This window comes from Cnephaeus nilssonii, assembly GCF_951640355.1.
Source record: "Cnephaeus nilssonii genome assembly, chromosome: 17".
Taxonomy (NCBI): domain Eukaryota; kingdom Metazoa; phylum Chordata; class Mammalia; order Chiroptera; family Vespertilionidae; genus Cnephaeus; species Cnephaeus nilssonii.
In genome coordinates, this window is record NC_137088.1 from 3,786,951 (window position 1) to 3,799,521 (window position 12,571).

A 12,571-nucleotide genomic window follows, 5' to 3' on the forward strand; every position below is an offset into this window, starting at 1 on the left:
GTTATGCTGCGGGTGGCCCCGCCCCGGTCGGAAGTGTTTTCCCTTATCGCCCCTCATCGGTGCCATTACTGAGCCGGTTTTAAAGGCCAGTTAAAGGGGAACCAAAGCAGACAGTTAACTTCTCTTGACAGTTCGAGTTGGTAACTCCCTCACATCCCCCCGACGTTTCGCCTGGAGAGAGAGAAGCTTGCTGTGGCTCAATAACCCGGTGCTGTGTGCTGAGACTCACCGCCTGCACACCTCACCGCCTGCACACCTCACAGCCCCGATCCCATTTCCCTGCAGCCACAGTGCTGCTGGCCCAAGAGGCCTCCCCCGAGCCCCCCACGTGGGGTCCAGGTAGAGGAGACGCTGGCGAGATCTCCGTTTGATGCTCTGAACGGCTTCCCTTTCCGTGGGTTAGAAAACCACCGGGCACGCTGGGGCGTATACCAGTTCGTGAAGATTTTACATTTAACTTAAACGTATTTCTTAAAAGTCCGTGCACTTGTTCCCTTACAGCATGGTTTGTGGGACTTGGCATGGAGCCCATCGGTGTGGCTCAGCCGGGGGTTCCCGCCCAGCGGGCTGCGGTCAGGCCACGGAATCCCCACCGATGTGTTTGCACATGAACTCCCAGCTAAACGACAACCCTGGCGTCAGCAGGTGTGCCCGGGACACAAGTGTTCACTTCACAGAAGGAGGAAACTGGGGGAGCTGGGGACGAGGTCACGCCGGCCACTCTTCCAGCCCTGGCCTCAGACACTAATCGGGGTTAGCTCCGATGAAACCTAAGAAAGCACAGCGCGAGCCCCCCTTAAGCCACCAGCTTTCTTTCCTCTGAAGTCATCCTAGGCCCCCTCGGCGCCGGTGGCCACGCCCAGGAGTGATCTTTGATACAAAGTAGCCATTGGCTCCTCTCCTGTGAGAAACGGATGGGCAGAACCTATGGAGACTGCTCGCCCCTCGTTACCGTGTGTCGCTTCTGACTTTCATTCTAAACCGCAGGAGGTTTTAGAAGTCTGTGCAGGAGAAGATGCCACGGAACTATTTTCAGGCCGAAAGCCAGCCCCGCTCCCCCACAATACCTCTGACGATGAGGTCGGCGGCCGCGGACAGCTGGTCCACACTGGTCTGGACCGTGCAGACGTATTTCCCAGCATGCTTCAGCTGGATGTTCCGGATCATCAAATCCCCAGCTGAATCCTGCTGATAAAGGAGTGGCCACAATTAGTTCTTAATGAGTTCTAATTGTGGGTTTATTTTACCCTGGCGGACGGGAACATGAGGGATGCGAGCCGCAGCCGACTGAAAACAGGGAGGCGGCCCGGCCGTAAGGACCCCAGCTTGTGCGAACACACCTGGGACCGGACTGCAGGGGTCTGGCTTCTCTGGGTCTCATTTGCCACCGGGGTTCGAAGCACGTGACTTAGGGAGAGTGGGAGGAAGAATGCTCCGGTCCATCAACTCCGGCTGGGGAACAGCTCATTGGAAGTGACAAATGGGCCACAAATTTGGGGGATCTATAGTTAATCTCAGCGACATCGATCATGATGGCTTTGAAGGTAATTAAAAGTATACAATTTGGTACTTGATTTCCGTTTTAAAAAGTGCACAGAAGAGCCCAGCTTGCGTGGCTCAGTGGTTAGCCTCGACCTATGCACCAGGAGATTAGGGTTCGATTCCCAGTCAGGGGGCATGCCCGGGTTTCGGGCTTGATCCCCAGTGTGGGGCCTGCAGGAGGCAGCCTATCAATGATTCTCTCTCATCACTGATGTTTCTGTCTCTCTCTCCCTCTCCCTTCCTCTCTGAAATCAATAAGAACATATTAAGGGGGAAAAAAGACTACGGTAACTTTGCGTTTCTTTTCCAGGGAACCGAGCTGCCTGAGTCAGCGCCACGCGGGTGGGTCCTGTGGACAGTGTGGCCTCAACACTTACCCCTCCGACCCGTTCGAAGTGGTCCCCGTCCCGGTCGAAGTCTATCCGGTGTCCATTGAACGACCAGGTGAACACGATGTCCAGCGAGTGGTCCTGTCTCACCTGGCAGGTGAGGACGATGCTTTCCCCGACGGTGACGTCCATGCTGGCGGGGGGCACTGTCACCCTCGTGGGGTCTGCAGAGCGAAGGCAAGAGAGAGGACACAGGCTGGGGGCTCGTGCAGGAACACGCCGATTCCAGAGCCTCATTTTATTTTTTCTCAGGCTGTGACCCCAACCCTCAGATTCAGGCCAGGAGGTCATTAAAAAAAAATAATTTTATTAACTTCAAGGAGGAAGGGAGAGGGGGAGAGAGAGAGAGAGAGAGAGAGAGAGAGAGAGAGAAACATCAATGATGAGAGAGAATCATGGACCGGCTGCCTCCTGCACGCCCCACACTGGGGGATCGAGCCTACAACCCAGGCATGTGCCCTGGCCAGGAATCAAACTGTGACCTCCTAGTTCATAAGTCGATGCTCACCCACAGAGCCACACTGGCCAGACTGAGTATTTTTCATTTTTAGTGAGGAGAGGAATGGAGAGCAAATCACCTTAGGATGATTCTAAGCAAAAGTCTAGGAATCACTCCCTTTTGACAGAACATGTCCTGGATCATTTTTGAATTTAAAATTTTCCTCACCTATCCATGAATAATTCCTGGCTACAATTATACTAGGTGTACCAGTTAATAATGGTGGATTTTGTCATCAAAGAAAACATGATAATTTCAAGAGAACATCGAAAGTGCTTTATTCAAAGTAATGCCCATCGCTAGCTACACATTTCCCCATCTTTCAGGTAATTTGTGGATACCGTCCCAATAGAACTTTTCTTGTTTTGAGGCAAACCATTCAGAGACCCAATTTTCCACTTCTTCGTATATTCTGAAGTGCTGCTCAGAAAGTGCGTGTGCCATCGATCGGAACAAGTGGTCATCTGAAGGAGTAAGGTCTGGTGAATACGGCGGGTGGGTAAATACTTCCCAGGCAAGATCTTTTAATGTGTCTTTAACTGGTTTTGAAGTGTGTGATGGTGCACCATCATGAAGCAAAATTAGTTTGCTGTGTCTTCTGACACATTCTGGTCGTTTCACAATCAAAGCGTGGTTCAAATTGATTATTTGTTGTTGGTAGCGATCAGTAGTAACAGTTTCACCTGGTTTTAGAAGCTCATAATACACCACCCCTTCCTGATCCCACCAAACGCATTGTCTTCTTTCCCAAGCGATTTGGCCTTGCAGTCGATGTTGATGGTTGATCTGGATGAACCCATGATTTTGTGCATTCGGGGTTCTCAAAATAAATCCACTTTTCATCGCCAGTCACAATTTGATGCAAAAAAGACTTTCTTTCGTGCCGTTGAAGCAAAATTTTACTGATGACTTTTCAGTTTTCCATTCGTCTTTCGTTCAGTTGATGTGGCACCCATTTTCCTTCCTTTAAAATCTTTCCCATTGCTTGTAAATGATCAGAAATTGTTTGCTGAGCAACGTTTAATCTTTCTGCAAGTTGTTTTTGAGTTTGACACGCATCTTCATCCAATAATGCTTGTAATTGTTGGTCTTCAAACATTTCGGTTGACCTGGACATTCTTTGTCTTTCACATAGAAATCATCACTTTTAAAGCATTTAAACCAAGCATTTACAAGTATCTTGAGATGCAGCATGTTCACCGTAAGCTTCCCGAAGTATACGATAACTTTTTCTTCAAAATAAAGTAATGAATTAAAACTCCTGTAAATGCTCCTTGTTTGGGCATGAAGTTTGACATTTTTAAGTGTAAAAATATCTATGATGTTGACACCTTCAGCAAATTTGACATAGGAAGTTTTGAAGCTTGTTGTCAATACAACAAAACAGCATATATATCAAATCGCATATATATCAACACATGTGTAACTCCATCTATTGGAAAAAATCCGCATTATTAACCGGTGCACCTGGTATGCGTGTATGGTTTCCCTTTGGCACCATGTTGCCTAAGTCCACTTTACCTAGCTGTCCGCCGATGCTGCAGTGCACGTGTTCATTCATTGGTGGATGTACCCACCGAGCGTGCGTTACGGCCCAGCACTGTGTTGCGTGCTTTACAAGGATTGTTTCATGTATTCTTTTTTTTTTTTTAATATATTTTATTGGTTTTACAGAGAGGAAGGGAGAGGGATAGAGAGTTAGAAACATTGATGAGAGAGAAACATCAATCAGCTGCCTCCTGCACATCCCCCACTGGGGATGTGCCCGCAACCAAGGTACATGCCCTTGACCGGAATCGAACCTGGGACCTTTCAGTCTGCAGGCCGATGCTCTATCCACTGAACCACACCGGTCAGGGCGTTTCATGTATTCTTAACAAGCACGCACTTTTATCGTCCCCCCTTCACCGATGAGGAAGCATGTCTAAGAGGGGTCAAGGCGCCTGGCCAGTGAGTCACTGGGCAAAAGGATCCCACAGGAGCCCCGCCCGTGTCTGTGAAATAAAATCCCACCGCGGACAGTGCGTAGGGAAGGCGCAGGAGGGAGCACAGCTGGCGGGCAGCCAGCTGTGTCCACGGATACAGAGTGAGGAATGATTTCCCTAAAATACAAAAGCAATGGCCTGCGCCCCTCGAGGCAAGGATGGGGTGCCACAGACGGTGCCTTCCTTGGTCACGGCCACATGCAGGCGACAGCCCAGGGCCCGGCCTGCCTGTGGCCATGCAGAACCCGGGAAGAACCGCCTCTGGTCAGCAGGTGGCGCTGCTGCCACAGCTGAAGGAGCAGCCTCCTCTGCTCCTGCTCCCATTGGCGGCTGTCTGCTGGTTTTCAGGTTCCTCGGCCCGGGGAGTCAGCATCTCGGAAACAGGCGATAATTCTCATTCTCTTCTTAAAAATACGTTTTTATTGATTTCAGAAAGAGAGGAAGGGAGAGGGAAAGAAAGAAACATCAATGATAAGAGAGAATCATGGGTCGGCTGGCTGCCTCCTGCATGCCCCTACTGGGCATGTGCCCTGACAGGGAATGGAACCGTGACCTCCTGGTTCATGGGTCGACGCCCAACCACTGAGCCACACAGGCCGGGCACTAATGCTCAGGTTCTAAAGCGGTATTTCTTCGTTTGCTTATGGATTCGAGGAAAAGTTACTGAGCAGCATGTGAAGCTTAAACAGAGGGTCTTCCTACCTGGTGGATGTTATCTGCTACCCTGCCCCTACCCGATGCATGAAGAATGCATAAAGCTTTTTGCACAACAAAATCCAGCAAACCCCCCCCCCCCCCCCCCCCCCCCGCCGCTTCCCTCCGGCAGTCTGGGCCACTCCTGACTGGCTTGTTTGCGGGTGATCAGTAATTCCCAGTGCACTTTTTTCTGGAAACCCTTCAGGATGGACACGATGAACAGCCCCTGGGCCCTGCGGGACGCCCCGTGGGCGGGCGTGGCGGGTGAGGCCTGAGCTCGCTGCTGGGAGACATTGTTCCTGGGGTATTGCTCGGCCCAGAGCCTGACCTGCGTACAGTCAACGCGATTCCAAGGAGGAGGATGAAAGGAGGAGAGTTCTCCATGTGGGTTCTGTGCCTGTTGCTCGTTTTGAGGAGAAAGTGAAAGAGGTAGGCAGCACCCTGTTGCCGGGAAGAACTGCCTTTGGGGCGGGCGTGCGGGTCCCCGCAGCCTCCGCGCCCACCGCAGCCACGGAGCCTGCTCCTCTATTGGGAGCTGCTGATCCAAAGAGAACAGGAGATCAGTGGAGGGCCAGGGAAGCAGGAAGAAGCTTAAATTAGTTTATGTTCAGAGAGATGTTTACGACTTTCCCTGCCTTTGAAGTTAGGCCCAGGGGACAGAAATCTGAAGTCACATCCAATTGTCTGGAACCTGCATGTCCTCGGTGCAGAGGCCGGCGGAGTGAGGGAGAGTGGGAACGGGAGCAGAGGAAAGAGACGGAAACGCAGAGAAACAGCAAGAAAGACGCGGCAGGGGGCAGAGCATCCCTGCTCCTCGGACCAGCGGTCAGGAGCCACACAGGACGGCCCCGGCCCCGGAGGCACGCAGGGGAGGTCAGGAGCCACACAGGACGGGCACCGGCCCCGGAGGCACGCGGCGCGGGGAAGTGGGGAGTGAGCAGACAGCCTGTTGAGAAGAACACTTCCTTCCTGGCGTTCAGGGATCAAACCCAGAGCGGCGGCGGGCAGCTGCGCCCGTGTCAGCCATGTCAGTCTGTCACCGGGGAGCCGCATCGGGCTCCTTCCACCGAAGGGGGGCCTGGGTTGGAGCCTGTTTGTTCCGAGTCCCGGGTTTGTTCCTCCACCGACCGACCTCTGCGTGCTGGCCTCCGCGGCGCCTGTGGGCAGCACCGCCTGGAAACGCCCTGGGATCGGAGATGCCGTCGAGGGGCATTGCTGGGGCAAAGAGAGAAATCGCTTTCTGCTCTGCTTGGTTAATTGGAAACAAAAATAAACTACTTCCTCATTCCAGAAGCACGTTCCTTACTTGAATTAAAGCAGACTCCTAGAGTGTGTGTGTGTGTGTGTGTGTGTGTGTGTGTTTGTGTGTGCATGTTAAGTGCCTCTGTGTGTGTGTGTGAGTGTGTTTTCTGAGTGTGTATCCAGATGTCTGTCACTCAGTACATCTTTTTGTTGTTGTTAACCCTCACCTAAGGATATTTTCCATTGAGTTTTAGAGAGAGAGGAAGGGAGGGTGAGAGACTGAGAGAGAGAAACATCCATGGGAGGGAGACCCCTCGGCTGGTGCCTCCCGCACGGGCCCTGACGAGCCTGCGACTCCAGTGTCTTAAAGGCCCCGGGTTCCAGGTTTGGCCACGTGGCCCGATGAGGCGCGGGCCCCCCGAGACGTCGTGGGACCCTCCGCGCTGCCTGTCCTCGGCTGTGATTTGGAAGGGATGGTGTCTGGCAGCCCAGGACGGCTATGAAGTGCAAACCGAGTCCATGGCATTTAACGAGCTTCCTAAGCCAGAAGGCGCTACCCCGGCATGCGGTGGGATTCTTGGTGCTCTCCGGATGGGGATCTGCTGGGGAGACCCAGGAGGGGGGACTCCTTCCGCGGCTCAGGAGGGGGCCGTTTGGACGGGACGGGAAGAGCTGGTGGTTGTAAGCGAGGCCCCCAGGACGGCTGTGGCCGCTCAGTCAGAGCCCGCGACGACAAAGGAATTCCTGCTCCCAGCAGGGACGCACAGGAGCTCCTGTTCGATTGCCCAACACTGCAGGCCGGCGGCTCAATGCCAAGGCACGCCACGGCCCCGGAGGGAACTGTGTGCGCGTCCCCGGAGGAAAGGGTGCCGCGGAAATGACCAGAAGGAGGACGAACCGCGGAACGGATGAGAAAAGTGGCAAGTTCTAGAAGAATCAGAGAACCGGTTAGAAAAGGAGAAAAGACAGGAACTGAGAAAACACAGCACCTGTAGGGCTGGGCGAGGAGGGGGAGCTGGTCTGCCCCCCGGTAACCGAAGGTGCCCCTGCCCCACGCCGCCGGGGCTGGAGGAGGGGACGTCCACGGCGACGCTCAGGGGTCCGTGCGCAGAAGACAGCGTGGGCGACGTCACGGCTCGCGTGTTTAGCTTTCTGACCGTAACCACGCGTAAGGCTGCAGGGCCTTTACCCAGGTGGCCAGTGCTGTGTTTAGGAAACATCCCCCCCCCCTTTTTAAAAATTTGTTTTATTGGTTTCAGAGAGGGAGGGAGAGGGAAAGAGATGAAGCATCAACGACGAGAGAGCATCGTGGATCAGCTGCCTCCTGCACGCTCCACATGGGGCATCGAGGCCGCAACCCGGGCATGAGCCCCGACTGGGAATTGAACCGTGACCTCCTGGCTCCTACGTCGACGTTCAGCCACGGAGCCCCGCCGGCCGGGCAGCCCCTTGAGTGTGGTGATCGCCTGGTGGGTTGTTTACATGACGTGGGGAAAGAGAAGAGAATAAGGCATTTTCTGGAGGTGCCTCGTTCCTGTGGCCTGGAATGCTCTCTCAGGTCCTCCGTGAAACGGCGGGGACACCCTGAGGCCTGTCACCGTCACCGAGCACTGGCACAGTCCCACCGCCGGAGGTCACCTGCACTCTGTGTCGCCAGGTGCCAGGACCGGGCCCCACACCTGCCTGTGTTCTCTCTCTAAACACAGCCCTGTCTTGCTTGTCCATCATGCCAGCGGCGGCCCCAGCACACGTGCACGCCCTGCCGGCGGGTAACGCGCTGAGCTTTCACCCCCTTCCAGGGTGAACAGATCTGAACTAATGCGTGCAGCCAGACTGAGCGTTGAACAAAGAGGATTTAGCCACTCGACGTTCTGATGGGGATCCAGGACAGACAGTTTACAGAACAGAGCCAGCAGCAGCCGGCGACGGGGGCGCACAGACACCGAACGGGATGATGCCTGACGTTCGCGATGCCGTCGCTTCTCCTGACCCGCAGAGCCTGGGCCAGAACGGCCGTCCGTTTGAAAACGGGTGTTGACAAAAAAGTATTCATTTCTGTAGATTCTTTTAAGTTTTGAAAATGATGTCAGTGTATGTTAATAAACACTGGCTTTATAATCATTGGTGCCTGGGTCTTTCAAAGAAAAGCAGCTTCCCCCAGACACGCCGGGGTTGGGGCGGGAGACAGCAACATTTAGTGCGAGGAAAACGCGCGTGTACGTCTCCAAGGAAATGCTGGGGCCCTCGCAGGTTTGCTCAGCGGATAGAGCATCGGCGTGTGGTGTCAGGTTCGATGCTGGTCAAGGGCACATGCCCGGCAGGGGGCGTGCAGGAGGCAGCCGATCGGTGATTCTCTCTCATCATTGATGGTTCTATATCACTGAAATCAATAAAAATGTATATATATAAAAAGAAACACTGAGGCCTCTAAGCAATGACAACTGCCTCGCTTCGTAAGGACGCCAAGAGGAGAGGAGAGGGACAGCTCCCGAAATGAGGCCCGATGCTCAGGTCGCTGCTGGTGAAAGGACCCCTGGGAAATTCAGTGCACAGACTTCCCTTCGCCAGCACCGTGGACAGACCCCCCCCCCCCCCCCCCAGTGAAACAGTGAGGCGCTCCCTCGCTCATTTGCTCATCTGCGGACGATCCCAGAGTGACTTCCAGGCGAGAGCACCCAGGCTCCCTGCGCCCACGTCCAGCCTCCACGCCCTCCGTGGCCATCACCGGCGCCGTGACCAATGCCGCGGACAGGACAATCTGACCTGCGCCGGGAAGATTAACAACCGGGGAATCGCGACGCGGGCTGCCGATCGTTTGCTATGCTGATGTCTACAGCTGCCTTAATGGATTATTTGAGCGGTTTATGGGGCATGGCCAAAAATATACTTTATTGAGGGACATGAACGATCTGAGGCGAGCTGAGCGCAGGGATGTCTCTGACGGTGAAATATGAAATCTTTTGACAACCTCTGTTTTCACCTCTTTCCTTCTCTTTCATATAATTCCCCGGAGGCCCGGAATCACACAAGGACGAAGAGGAACTTTCAGGAACTTCGGAGAGAATCCCCAAGGATGGATGCGGGGAGAGTGCTCACCGCACAGGGTCACGCCAAGGCGCGTGGGGGTGGGTGGGGGTGTGGGTGCCAATCTTCGAAGGGCCATCCGCCCCTCAGCAGGGGTCAGCAGAATCTACCAGTAATTCCTCATCTGGATTCCAGTACAGGGTGTGGTGACAGGATGCTCAGCACAGACTCAGCACCCGCACCGCGTCACGCACCGGGGGTCACCCACACGCAGTCCCCGCTTCTTTGACAGGCGCAGTGACGTGACCCTGGTGACGCGGATAACCTGAGCGCAGTGGCGAGTGGGGCCTGAATAAACCCGATAAATTACGCAGGTCTCCATGCCGCGGGGCCTCCCCTTCCGCTGCTATTGGACTATGTGGCCACAGATAATTTACATATGGGGATGATTTTATAGGAACAGGGTCGTAAAAAAGCCACAAAAGTAATCACTGGGATTATGGATGAGGCCCCGTGCTGGCTCCCTCCAATAAATCACCTCATTCCTCCGCATGCCCAATCTATTAGGGCTCTGGGAAGCCTCGAAACCCTCTAACAGTAGCACAGGGGTGTTCTTCATCAGAGGCGAGAGCCCATGAGGAAGGACAGAGCGGCTGGGAGGCACCCCACTGAGACGGGGGTGCTGGGAAGCAACTGGGTGGTGGGCGGACAAGCCCGGAAGCCTGCGCTGCCACAGGGAACTGCAAGCAGCAGACTAGCTCCCTGTCCAGACCCCGCCTCCCCCCCCCCCCCCAGGGGCCGGAACTGGTGGTGCGAGGTAGCACTGGAAGTCCAGGGATGGATCACGGGACCAGCGTTTCTTAGCCTCATTTAATCCCCAGACACTCGCTCTTTCTTTTCTTTTCTTTCTTTATTTTTTAAAATATATTTTATTGATTTTTTACAGAGAGGAAGGGAGAGGGATAGAGAGTTAGAAACATCGATGAGAGAGGCACATCGATCAGCTGCCTCCTGCACACCCTCCACTGGGGATGTGCCCGCAACCAAGGTACATGCCCTTGACCGGAATCGAACCTGGGACCTTTCAGTCCGCAGGCCGATGCTCTATCCACTGAGCCAAACCGGTTAGGGCTCTTTCTTTTTTAAAAAATATGATTTTTGAGGGAAAGGGAGAGGGAGAGGGAGAGGGGGGAGGGGGAGAAGGGGAGGGAGAGGGAGAGGAGGGAGGGGGAGAGGGGGAGGGAGAGGGAGAGGAGGAGGGAGAGGGGGGAGGGGGAGGGGGAGAGGGAGAGGGAGAGGGGGAGAGGGAGAGATAGAAACATCCATGAGAGAGAAACATCGATCTGCTGCCTCCCGCACGCCCCCTATTGGGCCGCCTGGCGTGCCCGACAGCCCAGACTCATCTCTGAGGCCCAGTCTGTCCACAGTGCCCGCTGGTCACTCGGGTTGGGATGAGGAATTACACGGCAGCCTAGCGACGCTTCCTCCCTGCCCGCTTCTGGCGCAGGGCCCAGCCCATTTCATGGCCGCCTCTCTGTCCCCCGTCAACACCTGTGCTCCCGGCCGGCCGTCCTGCGTGCTGGGCAGACTCTCACCCCCTCGGTACTCTCTCTGCAGGGCAGCACACAAGCACCCGTCCCCCTGCCCCCCCCCCCACATTGTCCTGCAAACTGGTTTCCAAATCAGGGCAGCTCCATCTCCGTGGGCTCTCGATTGATCTGACAAACGACAGCGTCCTTTGGGCCAGACGCTACAGATAACCGCGGGCCGGCGGCACCCTTCGGAGGCTATCGATTCAAAGCAGCTGACACCCATCTTCCCGGCACGGACGGATCCGCTGGCGGCACAGAAATGATGGCCATCTCGCCGCGAAGGTTAATCAGATACCTGGGAGCCCAGCGCTGCCCCTCGATGAAGCACAAGTCACTCCGAGATCAATCGCAGGCCCAGCTGCCCACGCCGCGGCCCTCGGACCACGGGACTGCTACCGGGCCAGACGCTGTGCCGGCCGGGGCTGTCTCGCCCGCAGAGAGCACTGATTTGTGGCTTTTATAATCCATGCACAGGGGTAAACAACATAAATATAAGAAGCGGATATAAAGTCATGATTTACTCGTTCTGAGAACGAGCCACTCATCTCTCAGGCCCCGGCTGCTCGGAAAACACGGCCGGGCTGCAGGTAGGTCTTAGGGGCTGGAGCAAGATGCAGAGGGAGGCGCAGTGAGAGCCGCGCTCGGTCACTGGTGGGGGCGGGGGGGGGGGTGGGCAGTGGGAGGTGTGGAAGCGCAGTGATACTGACTCTCATTGACAGACAACTGCTGCCCGGCCGACGTGGCTCCGTGGGTGAGCGTCCACCCAGGACCCAGGAGGTCACGGTTTGATTCCGAGTCAGGGCACACGCCCGGGCTGTGGGCTCCATCCCCAGTGCGGGGCGTGCAGGAGGCAGCCGCTCCATGGTTCTCTCTCACCCACCAGGTCTGTGGGCTGTGGTCAGATCAGCTCCAGGAGCCCCCAGTTTGTAACCTCTGGTCACAGCGACGTCAGCATGCTGCTGGTGTCTCCTGACACCCCTCTTCCCTCTGCCCCCCTCGCTTCCTGCTCCTCAACGGGGGAGTCCGGAGGCAATTGCAGACCTGGGACTCCGCCATGTCCTTCTGGGGGCGGGAGCGTGGGCCTGGGCCTGAACCCACGCGTCCTGCAGGGAGACACCCGGGAGCCCGGAGCACGTCCACCCGAGGTGAGATCTGCCTCCGGGGCCCCTCTGCCGTGTCCCCCCATCTCTGCCACCAGCTGCATCCCGCACAAGCTGACATGGGGGCTGTGGGCCCGACGACCCTGACTTACTCTCCAGGGTTTAAAGCTCAGGCGTGAGCAGAGGTATCGTCGACGGAACGTCCTCAGGTTCCACCGTGAGACTAAAGGGAGAGGGGCCTTCACTGGCCTCTGTTTAAGACTGTGCTCCTTGTCATTAGCGGGGTAACCTGCTAACCCACACGCGCTGCTGGTTATGGGTGACTTCACGCTGGGAGGGAAAAGAGGATGCCGGGAATGAGAAGAAAAGTGGAGGCGACAGGATCCTGCCGGGGGGCAGGGAAGCACAAGGTGGAAATACGCTCCCCAAACCGCAAACTGTAGACCGATAGCGTCAGTGTTCCCAGGGTCGGCATCGTTCGCAGGCCCCGGTCGGCCCTGAG

At 55.6% G+C, this 12,571-nt stretch overlaps 1 protein-coding gene across 1 annotated transcript in view; it reads right to left on the bottom strand.

Moving 5' to 3' along the window:
- CNTN4 (contactin 4) overlaps positions 1-12,571 on the bottom strand; it is a gene marked incomplete at its 3' end in the record, with an annotated part of 315,112 nt that overhangs the window by 14,273 nt on the left and 288,268 nt on the right. Inside the window, exons 13-14 of the mRNA XM_079795738.1 lie at positions 1,920-2,095; positions 1,068-1,185 (exon numbers count right to left, since the gene is read on the bottom strand). Of these exons, the coding sequence (XP_079651864.1) occupies positions 1,068-1,185; positions 1,920-2,095 (294 nt within the window). The remainder of the gene's footprint in view (positions 1-1,067; positions 1,186-1,919; positions 2,096-12,571) is intronic.